Genomic DNA, 23578 nt, shown 5'->3' with positions numbered 1-23578 from the left:
TTTCCTGCGTTATTTAATGACTCTGGAGAGCTGTTTGAACTCTCCGCCATGTATGAAATATGCTAGGTGCTGTCTGAAAGTACAAATCAGTTATGACTCATGAGTGTTGTAGGTTTTGTCCCACACGGGCAGCGCAGGAAAAGCAAAGAAAAGAGAGGCTCAAAATAAATCACCGCTGGAGGGCTACATATATCAAACTCTATAGTTCATTCAAAATGAGTTTTGTCCACTGTACTATACAGTTTGAGCAATGTAATACATTACTTTCTACTCAGACAAGTGCAGGTGTCGATCTATAACATAATAGAATTTGGTATGTGAAGAACTCAAGGCAAAAGCAAAGGCATCAAGGTTGTCATGTTTTTGTATTTCCTAGAAAGACAGGTCAGCCTCTTTTCAAAGCTGAATGTCATATCTCAGATGGTGTTTGATTCTGAATGTGCAGGAGGAGCCATTCAATCTACTTTTTGTTGTAATCCTCTGCCTTCATGTGACTGTTACCAACAGGTATAACAGATCTCAAAGCTTAAAATCTACTGTCAAAGGTTTATCAAACCATCATCTTGTACAGCATATCCTCAAACAACCGTTTGTATGATATCGAACGAAAAGTTATTCCTCATTTTTTGTGTGTTTTCCTACAAATGTCCAGCAACACGTGACGCATGTGTCAATTTCCGCTTCAGTCTTTTCAAAATAAACCTCCGTCTTCGCAGAAAACAACTTGGTTAGGTTTAGGCAACAAAACTTGTGTGCGTAAGTTACGTGACAAATACATCAACGTTGACTTTTAGTGCCTTCAAATGGGGTCGTGTTTGTGTTCACTGTGTTCACGAGAAGAGTCAATATGAACGCCCCCCCCCTTGTGGTATGCACAACCTCGTAAGTGGAAAGTTTATATTGCCGTTGCTCGGCAGCGGTGTTCTCATGACTTAACCACTTGAATGCCATGCATATTGTGTACACGACTATCCATGTTGTAAACACGAGTTTCATTTGAAGGCACCATTCTGCTCTGCGTTCCATATCGCATATTTTTTTTTTTTTTTACTTTTAGTACGTACTGCAGCTGCCCTTACAAAGTACGTACTGTTGCATGCAGTTTGCATACAATTGGTGCATACTACTTCATCATAACATTACGCCTTGAATTTTAACCCTCTTGCTCATATATCTGCTGTGCAGAGGATTGTGGGTCAGAATAGCCAAGAAAAGCATGCTGGCTGCAATATATGACCGCATGTAGTGGGAGATCATGGTATTTTTTGGCATACTGCATTTGACATACTATGTATTGGGACATACTAAATCTTCTTCTGGCATACTAAATAGTATGGTAGTATGGGTATTGGAACGCACAGCTGATTTCACATGGGGTACGAACACCGGTCTCCTGGGCTAAAGTCTGGTGTTTCTTTTGACCCACACATGCATCCACCACGATCTCCTCCGTACGCAGCGCTCTTTATACTTCCTGGTTCACGATAACGTGGATTGCATATGAACTGATTTTGTGGGATATATATATACTAATACAGTGCATTATTTTTCGTAGGTATAGCTACGAACGGTATGAGAACAGCCTGTCTTGTTGCAGGGGAATTCTTACACTTTATCCCCTTTTATTGAAATGTCAGCAACATATAATTAATTTCTCGTCTGTGCATGACATTGTCTAGTGGTTTTAATTTTCCTTTTAAATGAATGTGGCCCCACTGGAGTCTTTTTACCTTTTTATTTTCAGAGGCATCAGTGTAGGAAGGGAGTCAATGCGCTGCAGCCTCATGACCAGGGGTGGTTGCCAATAAGAAGTCCTCGAAGATGCTCTCTGTTTCACTTCTGTGAAGAAATGTTGATATTAATCATCATACTGTATATATGTGTGGTTGAAGCCTAGAAAAGTAGAAGTTGTTCACATAAAAATGCTGATTTGCTGTCTTGAATCAGAGGATGACAAAGTAAAAAAAATCACACCAGCCAGTAATTTCAGTTAAAATATACAAGATAAATTAAATTTCAAAACTGGAGATGGAATGGCTGTTCTTCATCAAGCTTTATATGATCAGCCACGGATCTTTCTCTTATGTCCCGTAAACCCAGGCTGCAGGGGTGCATTTAATAGAACTGCTCAGCATTCGTATGTCGGTGTTTGTTGTGATCGATTGGCACACTTCCCTGCAGGATGTCATCCATTATCATAATAGCCAACCAAATCACTATTACAGAAAAATGACCATGCACTTACCTACTTCAGGAAACAATAGCTTTCATTATACTGCATTACTCAGGTTAATAAATTAGCTCCATAAACTGAGGTTGGTAATTTGTGTGTAAAAGCCAAATATACCTGAACAACAACATGCAATAAGACAGCAAAGAAAAGCATTAAAGGATCTATTCCGAGGCATTTTGGTTCATCATTCACTCTGAGCAGTCAAAATAAGGCAGCATATGCTTCAGTGGTTTTTGCCTCATCATTAGCATAAAATTAAGACAATAACCACAGCTTTAATGCTGCAGACCGTCTTAATAAACCACTAAAACAGTCAGACACACAAACAAGGCCATTCTTCTTGGGTTTATGCTTCACTTTTAAAGACGCCGATAACACTGTGAAGTAGTATATATTTAAATCTACTGGGGAAACATGTTGTCTTGAGAAAAAAAACGGGCAATTTCTGTATGTGTCACTTCATTCACTCCCCATTAAAGCAAATTGCATGCATTGATTTCACTCTGGCTTTGAAAAGACGGCTGGTTATGAAAACTGTGAAGAAATGTCTGAGGTATCCATTACTCAAAACAGCTCAGACGTTGTGATAGTCCAGCGCCTGATCTCTTTCATCTCGTTCGTAATTCCTGAGGTTATTATGAGTTGAATATTAGAGGCTGCCAGTCTCCTCTCCCCTCCGCACACTACACTAATACAAAATGGAGTCATTGTAATTATAGCTTTCATGCATGGGAAGGTTCATTTTCTGAGGTAACTTGAGGGCTCGGCGAAAATAAAATAAAAAATCAATGTTGTGACTGACAAGAGAAGGATGGAAAATATCTGTCTCAGCCCAAACCACCTCTGTCACAGAAGCAGAGTTTAAGTGTTGGTATTGATGGTATTATCACAGCTATTAACAGCAGAGGGAGCTTCAGTTATGCAAATGAGACTTGTGTTTGTGACAAGATGAACTTTTCACTCGCCCTATTTTAATGCTGCTTGTCATGGAACATTGGTTGTTGACTCACTTCCAACACAGTGAAACGTCCCTTTTACCCTCATGAAACCAGCTCCCTGGCTCTCCGTCACAACCGGGCCTGCAAATAGAAACGTGTCCCAACTCCTACTCTCTCATACCACCGCGATAAACAATTTATCTCCACAGATAAAATAATAACCAAAGATGGAAAGGCAACTCTCACAGCGCCGAGAATGAATTCATGGAGGATTCAAGACTCCGTTTTTTTATTTTAAACCAAAATGCAAGGCAATACTTTGGAGCTCGTTTCAGGGTAAAAACTGAAGCAAACCGTCCAGGAGTTCACAGCTACTCGACCCGTTTAATTTCAATGGAGCAGCTCCAGACAGTGCATCTTGATAACATCACCGACTGCAATCTTGGCTCTGTGGTCTGTGAGATAAGATTTAAGATAAGATATCATCAGAGTATATTGATCCTCTTGGGGAAATTAATAAAAAAAAAACGTATAAGAATTCAGTGAGAGAGTGTTATATAGAATTCAGAGGGAGAGAATAGGATACTTTTTATATAGGATATAAACTCAAAACTGGAAAATAAAATCAACAATAGAACAACAAATAAAAGAGCTGAAACACCGTAGAATAGGAGGTTACCTGAATTCCGGTTACAGTACCAATTTAGAATATCCCCACAGTTCATTTGTACTAGTTATGTAACATTTTAAACTTTTAAACAAATATTTTAAGCACATGCTCTCTGAAATACTAACACAATCTGTCAAGCTGAAACATCATGCAATTGTTGCATAGGATAAGATGTAGGGCTGCAAGTAACGATTATTTTCATTGTTGATTATTTTCTTAATTAATCGATTTGTTGTTTGGTCTATTAAATGGTGAAAAATGTCAATCAATGTTTCCCAAAGCCCAAAATGACGTCCTCAAAAGTCTTGTTTTGTCCACAACTCAAAGATATTCAGTTTACTGTCATAGAGGAGTAAAGAAACCAGAAAATATTCACATTTAAGAAGCTGGAATCAGAGAATTTAGACTTTAAAAAACGGATTCATTGATTATCAAAATAGTTGCTGATTAATTCAATGGTTGAGAATTAATTGATTGATTAAGCTCAGGGACAGCTTCATCCCACAGGCCATAAGACTGCTGAACTCTTGACCTCCTCATCAAACATCACTTGTCACTTTTCCTTTATTTACCTTTATTTTTTAGATACTACATTCCTGTCTACACCTCTGTATATGTATATATATATATATATATATATACTGTATATATAAATATATATATTTCAATACTTTTCATTATTAAATAATACATTCCTGTTTACACCTCTGTGCACATATATTACTTCTCATCATGCATATTCTAAATCCCGTTTACATTCAGTTTTCCCATCTGAAATACTGTCATCAACTAAAGTACAAATTTACATTTCTGTTTTAAATATGTATAATTTTATGCCTTAGATTATCATTCTGCTTTTACATTTACTTGTGTGATTTCCCCTTTTATATATACTTATATTACAAGCATTGTTGAAGGACCTGAGACCAAAGAATTTTCATTGCCAATGACTGATTTCCTGGAACTGACAAATGGCAAATAAAGAACCTTGAACCTCTAATAAGATGTTGCTTGAATACAGGTTACAGTACCAGCTTAGAATATCCCCAGAGTTCATTTTGTATAATCATTTTGCAAAATTACACTGAGTCAGTTTTAAGCACACACTTAGAGTCTGCTTGATTTTGTTTCTTTTATTATTATTCTATGAAAAAATGTTATGTTCATAACAATAATGCAGAGGAGAACCACGCAAACATGTCACCTCAGAGAAATGTATGTCATTTCCATGGTTACGGCTGTACAGTCTGTTAAGTATTATGTAGGCTAAGTCAAAAAGGCTTAGAGCAGCATAATGCAGAAGGGCTGCTGCTCTAAAACAAACTTTGCATGTCCCCTGTGTCTGCCTCTCTCTTTTTATGAAGCCATACATGCTTGTTGCATGTTTTAATGAAATATCACTATAATATTCACAAGATCTCCCAAAAGGGACTTATAATAATGTTTTTTCACATTTCATATAAAATGACTCATTTACAGCAACATGTAATGAATTTCTCGTCTGTGCATGACATTGTCTAGTGGTTTTATTTTTCCTTTCAAATGAATGTGGCCCCACTGGAGTCTTTTTACCTTTTTATTTTCAGAGGCATCAGTGTAGGAAGGGAGTCGATGCGCTGCAGCCTCATGTCCAGGGGTGGTTGCCGATAAGAAGTCCTCGGAGATGCTCTCTGTTTCACTTCTGTGAAGAAATGTTGATATTAATCATCATACTGTATATATGTGTGGTTGAAGTCTAGAAAAGTAGAAGTTTTTCACCTAAAAAAGCTGATTTGCTGTCTTGAATCCGAGGATGACAAAGAAAAAAAATCACACCAGCCAGTAATTTCAGTTAAGATATACAAGATAAATTAAATTTCAAAACTGGAGATGGAATGGCTGTTCTTCATCAAGGTTTATATGATCATTTATCATTTATCAGTTTTAATAAAATATCACTCTAATATTCCTAAGATCTCCCAAAAGGGACTTATAATAATGTTTTTTTCACATTTCATATATAATTACTCATTTTATACCATGACATAAAATAATGCCCCATTTGAATATTAGTTTTCTGTGATGTTAGTATGTTTTCCAGAGTAATTGTATTTTTTTCCACATTTCATATAAAATTATACATTTATACCATGACATAAAATGATGAATATTAATTTTCTGTGATGTTATTATAGTATGTTTTCCTAAGTAATTGTATTTTTTTCCACATTTCATATAAAATGACTCATTTATACCATGACATAAAATGATGCCCCTTTTGAATATTAGTTTTCTGTGATGTTATTATAGTATGTTTTCCTGAGTTTTCCTATGGGATAAAACTGGAGATGGAATGGCTGTTCTTCATCAAGCTTTATATGATCATTTATCATTTATCAGTTTTAATGAAATATCACTCCAATATTCCCAAGATCTCCTAAAATGGACTTATAATAATGTTTTTTCACTTTTCATATAAAATTACTAATTTATACCATGACATAAAATGATGCCCCTTTTGAATATTAAGTTTCTGTGATGTCATTTTAGTTTGTTTTTTCCATAGTAACTGTATTTTTTTGCCACATTTCATATAATATGACTAATTTATACCATGACATAAAATGATGAATATTACTTTTCTGTGATGTCATTATAGTATGTTTTCCAGAGTAATTGTATTTTTTCCACATTTCATATAAAATTACTAATTTTATACCATGACATAAAATGATGTCCCTTTTGAATATTAGTTTTCTGTGATATAGTTATTATAGTATGTTTTCCAGAGTAATTGTATTTTTTTGTATTCTTTTGAATATTAGTTTTCTGTGATGTTATTATAGTATGTTTTCCATTTTAATTGTATTTTTTCACATTTCATATAAAATGACTCATTTATACCATGACATAAAATGATGAATATTACTTTTCTGTGATGTTATTATAGTATGTTTTCCATTTTATTGTATTTTTTCACATTTCATATAAAATGACTCATTTATACCATGACATAAAATGATGAATATTACTTTTCTGTGATGTTATTATAGTATGTTTTCTCAGAGTTTTCCTATGGGATACACCTGCGTCACCATCTCCATTTTTTTCCACCACCAAAATGCTCACATTTCCTTTATGGGTGGATAGATAAATAGGGGGTGGTGTTCTCCAAGTCGATATCTTTAATTGCTCCTGGTGTGTGTATCAATACCTACCTAGTTTTTTACTGCTCCATCACCAGCCACTGGGAAACGGGTTGCCCGGGAAACGGCCGCATGGCAACAGGATCAGAGAGCCTGGGGGTTGTCTGCTTCTAGGTCTGCTCCCATTTTACATCGCATTTCCTCACTAGATGGTGTGCAAGCCACTGGAGAGTACACACTTTTCCCCTGCACAGTGAGGACTCCTCTACATCCAGCACAGAAAAAACACAACCTGGGAAACTATACTACACGGCGGACTGTTTCTGTTTCTTTACGAGGGCTCCGAGGAAGGACAAACAAGTGTGGAAATAAAAGCGGTTTTTTTTTTTAAAGCTAACTCTGCACTCTCTTTTTGGCAAGACTTGGGCAACACAAACACAGCTGTGATGGACATAATGATTGCGGTGCAGGATGCTTGTGTCTCTGGTCAGTGGCTTACTGCGATAATACTCAGCCTGTGCTGCTTTCTGCCGTCCTGTTTGCCCGCTGGACAAACTGTGGACTATTCCTCGGTGGAAAGTGTGGTCAGCAGACAAGGCGACACGGCTCTACTGAGGTAAAACAACACATATATAAGCTATAACTTCACTTTTCTCCCGCTCACACTCACTCTCTGTTCTTCTCCGAAGCTCTCACACTCCTCAACACCAGTTTATCGTGTCTGTTAACTACTTTTATCGCCATAGCGTCTGATATAAACACACAACAATAGGCCATTTTTTCCCTCCGTCTCCATCTCCATCCCGTCCGTCCGTCCTTGTTGACAGCGGAGGGGGTGACGGTCAGTCAGTGGAACGGCCGCTGCTCTTGCGACAAGTGTACAGCGCCAGGTTACGGCAAAGTTTTCCAACACACTTTCCACCACCTTGTGTGTGTGCACCTGTTATGTGTTAGTGGTGTGTTTGGTTTTTATAGCTGCTCGCAAGCCGGGACGACATCGCCACCACTGCTGCTGCACACTGTCGCCTGTATGTTGTATGATTATCGCGTTGGTGATTCAGTTTCTATGCAAAGAGGTGCTGCAGAATAGAGCCTAACATGCTGTTTTCTTTCACTTTTGCTGAATGGACAGTGTGATGTCGCAGTTTCAAAAACGAGGCTGTTTATCAGAGTCGAGTTATGGCAGTGACGCGCTCTCTCTCTCTCTCTCTTCCCTCATCCTCCCCCATGATCTTCCCTCCATCTCCATCACCATCACGTAGGCTGCGATGCCAGCAGCTTGCACAGGTATTACTTTAGCTCCACATTAACGACTATCTATCTACTAGGCATGCATGGGCGTGGTTTGGACCAGTGCACTCCGGAGGAGTTTGTGTTTATATAATATATTCTATCAAAAAACGTTGTAAGAAAATAGTTTACATTGTAATCACACGTTTAAAGCTGCAGTGGGTAGAAATGGAGCAAATGTGATTTAAAAAAAAGTTATTTTTATATAATGGTTGCAATGATAGAGATGGATTGATAGCTTTATTGATCCCCGTGGGGAAATTTGATTGCCACCACAAGTCAGACAACAACAAACAAACAACAAAACCACAGTATTCTCAACACACTAATAAATAGATAACATCATAAGAATCCCTTTGAGACATAATCAACAGCTGAGCGGTACCATGGATCTAGGCCATATCTAGGAATGTTCATTAAAAAATCTGACTGCTGCTGGAACAAAAGACCTCCTGAATCGTTCAGTAGAACACTGAGGCATCATTAGTCTCTCACTGAATGAGCTTCTGAGTCCGTTAAAAACACCATGTAATGGATGGTCTTCAAAATGCAGAACTGTTTTAAGTTTGGCCCTATATCCTGATTAGGGATGTCACGATACCAGAAATCCTGTAGTCGATATCAATACAAATGAGTTTCCACGATTCTCGATACCCAATTCGATACCACGGTACCATAAAACCAACAACAATAAATCCCATGTAATTCATTAAAAACATTTGAACATTACAAAAAACAGAGGCATGTAGCCTTTAAAGGGACTGTTTGTAACTTTCAGAAATGCTTGTCAACAGCGACACCAGTGGCCGTTAAGTCAACGAAAGTCAGTGTCGGGGTCGCGCTTGCTCGCTCTAAATAGACATGAATGAGCATCGCTCAAAACAGTGAGGCGACACACGTCAGCTTAAACCACAATATCACTCTATATTTCACCTGCTTGGCAGTAATGTTAGCTGACCAGACGAAGGTCTCTCCATGAATCACTGCTGATCCTAGTGTTGGCTTTTCCTGCTTCAGCTTCCCGACCGCGCGCGCCCGGAGGAAGACACCGACACCCGGTCGGAGATGATAACGTTACTCTCTGCGGAGCCCCGTCACTTCACAAGACACGGAAAACCTCTGTTGGTCTGGAGGAGCTGCAGCAGTTATTTCTGCACAAACGTCCACTGTACATTCACTAGATATTCTCAGAGCTAAACTAACTCTTTTGCAGTGTGTAGTGTGCGCACATGCACGTGAGGTGGAGCGAGCTGAGTGAAGGCAAGCAGGCAGAGGAGCAGAGACTCCGGCCACACGCAAGCACGCATATGATCACTCGCTAACTCCAGTCAAACTAGGCAGCGCTGATCAATTATGATTCAATATTCTGTTACTGTAATGCCTATTTCTGGTCTCAAATTTTTTCAGAAACATCTTGTAGTGTACTGTCAATCCGGTCTCAGGGGAAGGCGTATAAAATACCACGACATTACATGGACATTCTGTGTTTCATGAGTTTGCATTTTAGCGTTTTCAAGTGTCATTTGACGCAAACGTCCACAGTTAGGTTTAGGCAAGAAGAACACTAAGTTAGAAAACGTCATGGTTAGGCTTAAAATAAGTAATTAAACTGAGTAAGAAACGTCACAAAAGTCAATAAAAAACACGTGACAAACGTCACTAATGTAAACTTATAAAACAAAACACCGGTCAACAATGGTCCCGATCATGGGTCCCCTGGTTAAAAGTCCGGTATTTGATGGACCCATCCACCTTCTCGCTTTTTGTACCACGTCACTAACTCTTACCGTAGCATTTGTATGCGGATGTGTTTACATTGCCGTCAGTACAGGATACATGGCGTACAAAAGACGAGCGGAAAGAAAGGCGTACTTATTGCACGCTAAACACCTTAGGCCTTATCGGGGCATTTATGTGCCTTTTCGTGCGCACGGGCTGGTACTGTTGACCTGTAAAATGAGAAAGTTTGTGACCCGGCAGCCATGTTGAGATCAGTTGAGGAAATACCAAGCAGCGCCCACCAGCCGGAACACAGCCAATAGGAATGTTCAATAGGAACTATCTCTGTGAAATGACCTGTGATTGGCCAAATTCTCCCGTCACGGGCTAAATATTTTAAAGCCTGAAAACAGAGCCATGAGGAGGTGCAGACATCTAGTTATCTCTCAGAGCACTTCAATTACAATATGTTTAAAGGTTATTATGGAATTTTTTTAGCCCAATGATGCCAAAAACATTCTGCCTACTGCAGGTTTAATGCATACTTTTTCATATACCACTCTTGCAGGCTATAATTGCAAAAAAAAACTGTGTAGTCTATTTCATTTCTTCAGAAAACTCTGCACAAAACACAGAAAAAAAAGATGCAAATCTTTGGAGGGCTGTGATAATATCTTGTTCTAGCAATATCAAATATCCGTTGTGATGGCTCTGAGGCTGAGGGGGCAGGCCTGCCCCATTTCAATATGAATTCTGTGATGTTGACTCTGAAAGATGCTCGGTGTGGATCTGAATACAGAGCAGCTAAACTGTCTAAAGTTCCACTCAGCTTGGCTTTTAGTCATTGTTGTCTCATACTTGATTGCTGAAGAGCAGAATTGTTTCTGTAGCATAAGGTCGTCATAAGTGGCTGTATGGAGACGAGTGTCTTCCTATGAGGGTGGTTTGAATGTGTAGGTGCTCATCATAGAATTACCTTGGCAACAGCTAAGGGGCACATTATATTTTTCCCTTGTTCCCTCCATCCCTGCAAAGAGACTTACTCCTCCGACTGTCTCTTTAGAGAGGGCGTCTAATTCCCTGGTGTCAATCTGGGTTGGCTGTGATCAGTGGCAGCAGCTTTGCCTGAATCCTGATGGTTTATTGGACCAGAGATTATCCCTGTGCTATGAATCAGCTCAATAAACAAGTTGCCTCCCACCCCTGAATAAGGCAACACTCTCCACCAGCGGGTCACCGCCTCGGTAAATGCCATCTAGGAAATGGATAGGGAAAACATTTTCAAGATGCTTTCATTGTCAGGTTCTTAAAGTTAATTAATGGGTTATTCAGCACTCAAATGTAACCATTCATTGGCTTTTCTTTACTGACGTGAATGCCGCCACTGTGAAGTTATCACTTTGCTGTGCTCGCACCTGTTGACCTAATAGAGATTGTAAAGCTCTTAAATGGCTCTGCTTGCCTCTCTGGATTGCAGCTAATTGCAAAACGCTGTCATCACCAGAGTGATGATAAAGGCCTACTCTGTCTTGCTACAGTCATTTCCTCAAACCAGAAGGAATCATGGTCTTTTTTTTCCCCCCACTGGTCTTGAGAGCCAGGCATCAAAGCATGAACCATTTCTTTTAGTGCAGAAAACAGTGCCTGTTTGTTGAGTTTCTCTATTGTGAAGACCCCGGACTATTAGAGGGCAATTTCGCCGTGCCCCTAAGCTGATTGCTGGCTAAAAAATGTGAGCATTCTCAAATACTGACAAACCCAGAAGCACGCAATTAGTCACTGCCTCTGGATTATGGAGTAGCTCCCGAGAGGTGCGTCCGCTGTCGTATGCTCATTTCCCCCACCTCTTTAATTCTGAGCACTGCATTACTGCTGCCCTGATTCATGTTGGACAGTGGGTCCACATCAATTAAATGATTTGAGCTTCTTGAAGATAAAGAATGGTCCGCATGTGTATCATCATCACCCTTTTAATCTTTTTTTGATTACTTAAAAGCTCAGCCGTTTTCAGCCTCTAACAAAGGCCCCCTGTATTCTGAAATGAGTCGTGCTGCTGCTTGTACAGCGTCTTCCATGAGTGCATTCAAGTTATGCATCCATTTTTTTTTTTACATACTGAAAATCATCCATAGGGAGCACATTGTTTTGGAGGAGCTACACATCCCTTTCTTCCCCATTATTTTGCAGATTATATCATTTGGATTCAATTGAATAAACCTCGACTCTTCCCAGTAAATGAATGCCATGAATTTGAAGGGGACAGCCACATGAAAAGACAGTTCCCCATGCTGTCAGGAAACACACGGTATCAGTGGCAGCCTCTTCCACATGGATAAGCAGCTCTAATCAACAGCAAAGAGCCAGTGTCTGTGAATTTAGTCTGGACAGACTGGAATCTTAAGCATAGTCTGCTACCATACAGGTGCGATTTGCAGCACTATTCTTAAAGTATGTCTGTCTTTTTATCTTGGTATTTTCTATTTTCCCAATGAAATATGTATGATAGGGTGAGAGCTAGACAAAAGGTACACTGATCGAGCTTTAAAAGCTAAATTGTACATTCTTCAAAGGCAGAAAATAGCAAACAGGGGAAAAATAGGAGCGAGGCTGTACACACCGAGAATAAGACAATGATCCGAGCTTATTTTTGTCATTTAGTTTGACAGTTGGCCCACTGCCACGGAGTAAGGCCTGTACCACAGGCCCTAGTTTCTGTAATGGTGCAAAATTGACCTGTCACTAGTTTGAAAGTCTGGTATTCGTATAAATCTAAAATCATTGCCTCATGTCAACAGGACCAGTTGATGAAAATCTTTTCTGGCCGTACATGATTGTACTGGAGCTGCATTTTCTAGCCTTATCCAGGACAAAAGCGGTGCCATGTATCATTTTCCTCAACTGTGTCATTATTATGGCTCTGAAAGGTCTTGACATTTACTATAAGCACTTGTGCCAGAGACAACATCTAGTTTAAATGGCTTGGTGTGTCCCCACCCCAACGCAGATGCTGGTAAGACCGAATAGAGGAATATTAAGTGACGGTTCAAACTCCACAGGACACAATTTAAAGAAGGAATTGTTGACACAGACCATAACCATGGCTGAGAAGCGTCCTCTCCACTTTCTGCATTTCATCATTTTATTTTAATTAGCCAGCGCTGTTAAAAAGTATAAGCAAGACTACTTCATCTCCAACAGCTTGGTTGGAGATATAGCAGATCTAGTGTGCACATCAGTTAGCTGTCAGCTATCTGCAGTTTCATGCACTCATTTGGGAGAAAACCTGGTTTACCTCGTCTGACACATCTGTGGGCCCCACCTGAGTCTGTCACTGTTAATTAAACGCCAAAATCCCCTCGCCTGTTTGCTGCGCCATAATGCGATCGGTGTTGCTGTCAGCACAATGTTGCTCTCTTTCACAGTCCTTATGCTCAGCGTGGTCCCCGCATCGCAAGGATCAAGTGTTAGGGAAGTAATTTGACCTCATTTTTTGGTGAGTGAATAGACGCTATTATGATGATGCAAAACAATGGGCGTGGAGGGGGGGGGCTGTTGTTAGGGAGCTCCCAGATGGAGCCATCCTGGCCACCCGATTTAACTGTTATCAGGCCATTAAATAGGCGTTATCGGCAAGCACCATAGATGTGGGTCAATAGGGGCCTACTACGCCTTCTACGTTGTAAAAGCGAAACTCAAAAGCAACACGTTCTAAAACATTGTAAAACTGAATAAAACGTTACATTTTGAACACAAACAAAAAGGCTTCTTTAGGTTTAAGCAACAAAAGCACTTAGTTGAAGGTACAATTGATAGCATTCAGCCCTTAGATGTTGCATTCTCCCTCCTACGTTTCATTGTATTCCCTTCACCACAAATGGTTGCCTGCCAGTTCATTGCACAACTGGCATATTTTATGGTTGAGTGGAATGACTCAGCCATGTCAAGTCATGAATCTTTTGTGGTAGAGTTATTTTGCAACATATAGCTACAGGCCTACATTGTTGCCACAGTAAATATTCACTTATTCTGCAGCCTGATGGAGATACCAGTGTCAAACTCAACTATTTATCCATTTCTTCCACATTAACTGGCAACTTGATCACTGCTGACACAGAGATACCATGTGATACCAACATTGTTATACTATTGGCTCACAAGCCTTGTTAGAAGTGGGAACTGGACATCAGATATCTCACACAGAGATAAACAAAACATTAATTTTGAAATGGTTATTTCACAGTCATAATAATGTTTTTAAGGAAAAGCCATACTTTTATTCTGCACCTTTCTAAAAGCTCCTTGGATGTATTCTATTTATTTTTAAATGATTTGTCTATATAAAAAGGCTATCAATATAACCTCTGAGTTTAAGGAAAAACATTGTGTTTTGGCTTAAAATAACTGTTTCAAAAGTCGAAGTGAAACTTAACGCTAGTGAACACAAAAACAGCTATACGTTGTTGGTTTCAGACAGGATGCAAACCCCAGTCTACTGGCTGAAAACCCTGTGTTTTGTGTCTCATCCTTCGTCTCTGACTAGGTCACTGTCGTGTTCTTTTATACCTTGTTTTGGTGATCTACCATATGAATAGATGCTAAAACGTAATATTGGGTGTAATAGGCTCCTATTGACCAACATCTATGGTGCTTACAGTGACTGATAATGCCTATTTAATAGCCTGACAACAGTCTAATCAGCTGGCCTGGCACAGATATAACTAACAGCGAGAAACTCATACTGTCTTATGTCAAAAAGTCTGACCTTTCCTTTTAAAAAGTAGAAAGCAGACATATTGCTACCGCTGTGGGTCTATGTCCTGTTGCCCAAGGGGAACTGACTAATGTGGGTATACTAAAGTATTCATCAGATTCATTACTCTGCCATCCATTTGCAATAGATGTGCTTTGGTACAGATGGAAATCAGCCAGTAAGGTGACATGCTATTTGAGCAGTGGCTAAGAAGGCTTTCACAGCAGCTGCCTCCTTTAAGACCTCCAGTTAACCTCCTCCACAGCATCCACTTGAAACTCTGAGCCTGGCGTGGCATCATTTTGAATTGTTTCATTCAGCTTGTTGCTGAGAGCAGCATAATCTCTCAAATGAGACAAGAAATGTTTGTACCTTTTTATTCTTTTTGTGTCAAGTGATGTACAGTATATTCAATCAATGTAGAAGGACACTACTCATGAGATAAATCAAATGCTTTTTATGGATTTACAGATGAGCCTGGGTTAGCCATTCTCTTCTCTTTTGAAAATATATACACAGAAAATACAAACTAGTGTTGGAAGGTACGTTTTTCTGGCTTCCTAAAGAGTACATTCTAGGATGTTTTTTTAGTCACATGCTATGATTTATGGCCTCATGTTGTAACTATGTCGTGCATTGAAAGCCAAATGAAAGCACACCATAAACCATTTCCAAATGAATTACATTTATACTCATCATTTGTCAGGCAAGTCAATCCATTGTACTTTCTAAAAATTAAGCATTTCTATTTCTAATATATTTCAATTAGCACTAAAGTGATTGAGTGCCCCGGTGAATTAAAGCCTAAATGGAAATGCTTTCCCAAGGTAAATCCTTCGAGGGAAATAGATGCGATGCTGGGTTTTAAAGCATCTTTCTAATATTCTTATAATCACTACAATTACAGGGGATAGGGAAAAATGATTTGGGGTGGAAAATGGAGCTTTTACCCGTACCCAGCTGTGAGCATCCACGTAATTGCAATAATTCTGCGGGGAAAATCTCAGAGGAGTGTTTTTGTGTTGTGAGAAAGCTATAAGCCTCAAAATTAAACTTGACAGAGAGTGACTGGAGAGGCAATAACAGGTTATCTTTTGGGCAATTTTAAAGTGAAGTTACTTGAAACTGAATTTTTCAGTCTACTGTGTTGGGAGACGTCTCCATTTTTTTGAAAGTGTGTCTTGGAAACAGTTTACTATTGAAACTGAGCATTGGGCCGTGATTTGTCCACTTATTATTTACAAGTGAAATCATTACACGAGTGTGGATACTTACAGTCGAGTGTTATGAGTTTTTAACTGCTTAAGCAGATAGCCGACATGCGCATTGATTTCCAATGCGCTGTATCAGAAATAACACCGTTTCTGCGCGTGCTCTTGTGGATATATATTGTCTCTTTGTTTATAAGATGAAGCTACTCTCTCTGACAGCTTTTTTAGAGTAAAAACCTTTTTACCAACTCCTTTGTTGAACAGTGTGTACAGACTTTTTGGCTCCAAATCATACAGTATGCCAACACTTCCAATCTTTCATCACAGAGAGCTGAAACGATTCCTCAGAGCCCCTTCAATTAAAACCCTTAATCAATCAGTTAGCATCTCCTTGTGTTCCATGATAATTAGTTGTGCTACTCTGACAACATTTCGTAATCTCATCTGGGCCTCCTCAGTAGAGTCTAGTTATATACCAGCAAGTCTTAGTATGCCTCTCATATCAGCAGGTTATAAACAAAACTCGCTGACATCAGGGTTTGAAGCCCGTGTGATGATGAAGCTATGAAACAAAGAGTGCAGGCGTACGGGTGGTACACTTTACTTGGTATGCTGAGCACGAGAAACACCTCAACCTTTAGTAAGCTTCTGGGAAACGTGAAATTTCCTGCCCGGAAATCACTGCAGGAGGCATAATCACATATCCCTGAATTCAGCTCTGTTAAGTCAGAAGATGAACCTGTCTTGCAATTTTGATTGACGAAAATCTCCATCTCACTAAGACAATGTGTTTCTTAATGTTCTAAGCTTATTTCCAATGAGTGTAAGTTGCAGAAGCGAGACTGAATCATTATCATGGGAGATATTCCCTCGGGGATGGAGTTGATGTCATTATCTTCAATGTAAGATCTTTATGTGTGAGCATGGTTTGAGGCTGGAGGGACCACAGGTAAACATTAGTTTGATCCCATAGGAATAATAAATCAGAAGTGTTGACACTTGGTTGTCTTAGCGATGCCCTTCAGTGAGTTAAAACAGTCCAGAGGGATTTCAGCTCTTGGAGAGGGTATTTTCTTGTCCTTTAATGAAATTCAACATTAGTCCTGTGTCTTGGGTTTGCACTAGGAACATGCATTTATCTCTGAGGGACCGTGATAGAGTAAGGAACAATAAAGCTGGCTTGCAATTTTTTTTTTTACGATTTTGAAATAGATTTTTTAATGCCAGAAACAATATATTTGCTTCATTTGAGTCTATGCGGAGGTAGAAGGAAGTTACCGCTTTTATTGTTGTAGTCTGAGTAACGTGACATCATATCCGTGCCTTATCTGTCAACCAAAACAAACCGCAGCGAGCTGAAACGAAAAAGTAGATAACGGCGGAGGGTCTGCGTGGATACGACCTGCACTCTCAAATTTTAAATCAAGAGTGGTAAACACTACACATACGTTAAAGTATGGAAACACTTTGGGTTTCACACATTGCCAGGAAAAGCAGAGCTGGGAATGGGTAAAGCTGCATTCTAACTCTGTCATGGACAGCTAACGTTATTGTATTGCGGTAATGTGCCGTCAAGTCAGCTGCCACTCGCATCTCCTCGGTCAGATAGGCCTTGAGGGAAAAGCTGCTGAAAATCAAACAGTTTTACTGTATTCATTTAGATATTTTCCAAAGTAAATGTCCCTCGAAGTGTATGATTCAACTTTTTCCCGTGGTCTAGTGTTAAAAAAATTTAACAAAAATTGCAATAAATTGTAATATTGAATCGCAGTACTTGTAGAATCGCAATACTTAAAAATCTCAATACATATCAAGGTGAATCGTCCCAGCCCTAGTTTAACATGATACTCATCACCTTCAAACTTACGCTTATACTGTATATCATAACTGCTTTTAGAAACAAACTCATACATGAGATGAAGTAATACATTGGATTCTTAAAGACTAGAATAATTCTTAGTATTTTTCTGGTTGCCATAGTTCCTCACAAAATATCAGTCTCTTATGAGTCACACATATTTCACTACCAAGAAATCTTTATAATTACTTTGTCAGTTTTTTTCAACGGGCAATCAAGGAAATTCTCCAAATTAGGAAAGAAGCACTGACTGTCATCTCTATTTTAGCACTTCAGTTAGTTCGCTCGTATTTTCACGATGGCTGTCCCTCACAATTGATTAGAACCTCCAGCAGCTAAAGCAGATACGTATTGTCATAATTCATTTGGCTCCACGTTGGCGTGGCTAAAGAATTTTAATTGGAGTCGCTCTGAGCAGGTTTTGGGTTTTGTTTTTTTTCTCTCTCTCTCTCTCTCTCTCTCTGTCATCTACATAATGAGTGTGTGGATTTCAGACTGCTGTAAATGTTTGTTGGAGCCGAGTAATTGGAGAGTCTGCATTGGTAATTATTAGTAAATGGAGAAAGAAGCAGTGGAGCAAATCAATATCACTGAGAACAGTGCTACCTTTTGTTTCCAGTGGGGTCAGGAGTTAAAGTAACAGAAGTGTCATGCTGCACAGAGATGAATAAAAGCCTCATTTGTGGGAATGATTCATTAATATTGTGCAGACCTTACAGTAAGTGTAGGCCTAATATTCTGTATGGTGTTGCAGTGCTGTTGAAATACTGAAGCATATTTACTGAAAAGCTTTTCTTCACCGGTCACGACAGCAACGCTGGTATTGTTTTCACCTTGTGAGTCTGTGTATGTGTGCCATCATGTTAAAATGTGTCCTGGAGACCCCTACTGTAGCGGGAACTACCACAGACGTGGTTTTGAGTACTGGTTTCCGTGGTAGTCGGTGTTACCGGCGTTACATGGTGGTCGGGCATACACTTTTTTTTAAGAAATATAACCCATTTTGTTCATTTTGGGGTATCAGCGCTGTGTTATCGATACATAGTCGGACAACAGATCTACAAACTCAAAATGCAAGTGTCTGCTCTGCACAGAGTAGCAGGAGTCAGATTTCACACTCTTATCAAGGGACGAGAGAGAGAGTTGACAGACAAGACGCTGGCGGAGGATTTGGTGTCAAAGCGAAAAGCAAAAGCACCTATTGGGCAATACTTCGGATTTAAAATCAATGCTATAAGGGAACCGTAACCTTAATGAGGAAATCGCCATTAGGAGGATAGAGCGGTCACAGCTGGTGTGCATGGCGCAGCATCGCCGGGTGGAAACCTGCAGCCTCGCAGCAAAAGCTTGACCGGAGAGGTCAAACACACAGCCATCCAACGGTGAAGACTAAAGCAAGCGCCTTTTCTTGTAAAATGTCCGGAGTAATCTGTAACACCGGTGTTGTCACAAGTTCATTAACCGTGACATCCCGTAATGGTACGAGCAAGGGCGCTGGAAGTAGGCCCCCTCACTTTACGCCTCTGGCCTGATTTGGCATCGCGGCTGTTGTGATCCCATCACAAGATCTGGTCTCTAGTTTAATTTGGTGGTTGATGAAAGGCAGCCATGACAAATGCCCCTATTGGATACTTACTGCTTAATTGTAGATTCATGACAGTGAATTAACTCTTTGCTATTTTGCACAGATGGCTCAACGGTTTTGTTACTGTAGTGTAATCCAATTAAACAGAACAAAAATATGGTGTTGCTCAAGTTTAATTTAAAACAGTCCCTTCAGTACTTAACTTCTGGGAACACAGAACACGATCATCAGTCACAAAGGTTAGTGCTGTGTTATTGAAAAGGCCCCGACCTCCATTGCTTAATAGCATGTTCAGCAATGTGTGCTGTACGCAGAATCTGGTTTAATGAACCCCACCGAAAGCATTCGGTTCTTTTTACGAGGGAAACATATTTTCATTTTGGCCACAACAGACTGGGAAGTTCCTGGAAAAAAGTAGAGGATTTAATCCAAACATTGTGACATTATTAGGCTGTCAGGCTTTGTCCCAACCACACCATGGCAGGGAGATTGACTCAATCTGTGCTAATGTTAAACAGTGAATTCATCAACTGATCTGTGAGACTGCCACTCATTAGGATTCTAATTTTAGACTCGGTGGAGGGGGGGCTTTTAGCTATTCATGATGGTACTTTGATTTCGCCACACTTCTCTCTCTCTGATTTTCTCTCTTTCACTTTCACTTTATCTTTACCTATCTCTCTTTTTCTCTCTGTTCATTAATTGCGTCTAAAGGTAAGCAGCGAAGGCAAATGTAGTCGTGATCAGTTACTACTTGTAATGGATGAGCTGTCTGGTACTTCGTTCTGTCTTTAGTATTTGGTCTGCTCATATACAGCATGTTAGCGTCTGTTCTGTGTGACAATTGTGCTTACTCAAAACGGTTCACAATAAATCAGGGATTTGAAAAATAAAAAGAATAAACTGCAGCCAAGGCCCATGTATCAGTCATCAAATTATCAATTATCCCGTTGGAGAGAGAGGCTGGAGGCTTTTAGACAACCTAATCTCATATCGCCGTTATAATAGAGTTTCACAAATAATACCACAATCTTTGCTACTTGCCGCAACACATTTATGAATAATTTTTACTCTGCTTGTTCTGGTCAATTTACAGTCGTATTACCATGCAGTATTGACTGCAAAAAATCTAACTATGATTGATCAGAGTCCATGATGTGGACATGGCGTGAAATGCCGGTAAAAGGTGTTGCCGTCATGTATGAGGTTTGACGTTTGCCCAAACTGTAGTACGCGCCTGTTGCATGTCTTCTTCATGTTATGAGCTAGGGCTGTACCCATATCAGTGTTGAAACACAGACTTGTTTACCATGCTTGGGTGTGACTTTTGCTGTGTCATCACCATTCATATTTATACAACCAATGTGTTTCTGATTAATTTGTTAAGAGCACAAAATTGTTTACAAGATCAGAAAGTTCTTCATAATTATAGCCTCTTCAAAAAACAAAAACAACAGCTCGACTTCAAGAATTTCAAGTGGACTGAGGGGTCACTGACGATGATTCGACTGATCGACACATCAACTAACAGGGGGCACTTCTCACTTGTAAGACACCCTTGTTTTGATAGCTAAATTGTCTAAGGCTGATTAAATTAACGAATGAATCTGCAATTATTTTGAAAATCAATTAATTATTTCAGTCATTCTTCAAGAAAGAATGTCAAACATTCACTTGTTCCCACTTTTCTATGATGATTATTGCTGCTTAACATCATTGTTAACTTAATGTCTTTGGGTTCTGGACTGTTTGTCAGACAAATTGGAAAGACTTCATCTTGAGCTCTGAGAAATTATTATGGCCACTTTTTCACATTTGTTTTGACATTTTGTACAACAAACTATTAATCGAGAATATACTAATCGGCAGATTATAGACACCCAACCAGCAATTCAAGCTGTAGCATTAGCAGCGGTATTAACTACGCTGCTCTTCTACTGCTTGGCAGCATTAAAAGCTATGCTACTAATTCAAGAAGGAAAGAGCATAGTATTTTTCTCAGGAGATATTTTAACTATCCTCTTTAATGCCATCAAACTTACATGCAAGCTTTACAGAACAACATGGAATTAACCTCTGATAGGTTCCCCGCAGTGATGTCGGGCTCTGTTTCTCCTCCTTACTATACCTTGTTAGCTTTATGAAAAGGGGGATTACAGCTCCGAGCTAATTAGCATCCAGCCCTAGTAGCTACAAATGAAATGTATTTCTAGATAATGCAGTGTATGTAGCTTACCATGCCTCTGTCATGTTAAATTGTGCAGGGAAATTGTTGGATTTAACGCACACTGTTTCATCTTACAGTATTTTGAGAGACACAGTCAGGTGCCACAATAGAACTTCCCTCAGGCATGCAATCACTTTCCAGCTCCTACAGTACATTCTGCAATCTCTAACACAGCCAGTTGTCTTCCGTGGAAGTGTGTGGGCCATGTCTTTCTTCTGCAAACCTCAATCCAGGCGCCGTCTTTGATTCCAACACAATGCCCCCGCTGCCTTCCTCTCTGCCCCGTGTGAGTGTCACTTTCATTTCAGAAAATTCACCCTCGTTTTTGCCAGTGCAGTCGCTAATAGGTAGTCTTTTCAAAGCCTGGAGAGGATAATCCTGGCATCTTTGTTTTCACGGCCACCTCAGGGCCATTCAACAAGTTCAAAAGAAAAAACCCCTGCAGTGCAGTGTTTGTGAGGTTCGTTCTCACTGTTGTGTTCCATATCTGCCATTGCAGACGGGACTACATGTGGAAACAGGTGCTGTGCTGAATGACTTCAGTGGCATGTACTGTACCGGCTCACTTAAGGGAATATCTGAGCCAGATGCTTTATTATGTTGTGTTAATGCTGACGCCAGTGTATCACAACACAAAAGTGCAGGGGTGGGAGGTGGTTCTTGAAACGGTTGCACTACTGGAAAATTACTGCTTTCACAATGAATCTTGGCTTGTTTTCCAATTTTTCTGGTCAGATGTGTTGACATGTAAAACAACCACCTGATAAACAGCCACATTCTCCCTGACAGGCCAATGTGGCCATTCAAAGATGATTAGGTTTACAGTCTCTGTGGATGCCACAGATTTCTCTGATTTCCACTCTACACTGGTGGCTGGGTATTTTCTTTCTTGGGAACAAAATGATTCACCTTGAGAGAGCGGTGATGTTTGATTTGATTGTGGGAGAAGAGCATCTTGTGCATTCCTGTAATGAGGAAATATTTGCAGGTAGCACAGATCATTGTAAGAAAGAAGCTCTAGAATCAGATGTGTTTACATCGAAGAAAAAAACCAAGGCTTCCTCGCTTGTCCCAGCACAAGACAAGAATGGTGATGCTCACTGAAAGAAATGTGAAGGTCTGAGACAAGATATCAACACTTATGAGGTATTTCTTATGACACACAAAGAATGAGAGTGTGCCTGCATCATTTTTACAGTATAGAATAAACCGATATACAAGTTAAGTGAGCCAGGTTTTTTGCATGTACATGATAAATTATTATTTTTATCAGTGGAAATAAATTAGTCTATGATGAAATACAACCCGCAGAGACACTGTACAAGAGTTGCAAACAAAATGTTGTGTATGTTGTGGTTTAATAAGTCACATAAATAAAGAGTCTAAGGGCTCTTGAACAGAAGAGGATTCACTGAGCAGTGAAGGACCAAATGCATGAGTGATGAATGACGATGCCGTTAAGCTTATAATATCAGCTATCTCAATGACATCCATTTTGGCACGAGTTCAGGGCAGTATTATCCTGGTTCAACCTAAGGATGCCACTAACGTTATACTGTGCAAGAGAAAAGAAGTTGTAAAAGACATACAGCGTAGTGTTTCCTCAAACTCACCTAGATATGATCAGTTAGGTCAGTTATGTGAGTATTTATTGTATATACAGTACAACAGTGTTACGGTTAACACTTTGAATTTGGGGAATAAAACTCACTTACTACTCATATTGGCCAGTAGACAAAAACAAAATTTGTCTGCTCTGCCCTGTAATTCTACAGCAAACTTGATTAATATATGTTTATGTTGTGTTCATATAAAAGGTAATTATTTTAGAAGAAACAACAATTGAATTATCCAGAAATGCAGTGCACCATGTCACAAAGGTAAAAAAAAAAAAATAATAATTCAAAGAGTGTGAATATAAACTTGGGCAAGAAGAGAAGGATTTGAAAGAACAGAACATTATTATGTCCAC

General features: G+C 39.5%; 1 protein-coding gene and 1 long non-coding RNA gene across 3 annotated transcripts in view; one reads left to right on the top strand and one right to left on the bottom strand.

The window, feature by feature from the left end:
* Positions 1-3428: 3428 nt before the first annotated feature.
* LOC119488035 lies at positions 3429-7177 on the bottom strand. The gene is made up of 3 exons (XR_005206853.1): positions 7039-7177; positions 5414-5522; positions 3429-3626 (listed from the first exon to the last, which is right to left on the bottom strand). It is a non-coding gene; the product is annotated as an uncharacterized LOC119488035 (long non-coding RNA).
* A 205-nt stretch (positions 7178-7382) lies between these two features.
* Positions 7383-23578, top strand: part of negr1 (neuronal growth regulator 1) — a 167264-nt gene continuing 151068 nt past the window's right edge. For both annotated transcript variants that reach the window (XM_037769190.1, XM_037769189.1), the window contains exon 1: positions 7383-7582. In XM_037769190.1, the coding sequence (XP_037625118.1) occupies positions 7413-7582 (170 nt within the window). In that variant the 5' untranslated portion in view covers positions 7383-7412. The remainder of the gene's footprint in view (positions 7583-23578) is intronic.

This window comes from Sebastes umbrosus, chromosome 5 (genome assembly GCF_015220745.1).
Source record: "Sebastes umbrosus isolate fSebUmb1 chromosome 5, fSebUmb1.pri, whole genome shotgun sequence".
NCBI lineage: Eukaryota > Metazoa > Chordata > Actinopteri > Perciformes > Sebastidae > Sebastes > Sebastes umbrosus.
Note: the sequence above shows the minus strand (reverse complement) of the source record. Positions and strands in the feature narration are given on the sequence as shown.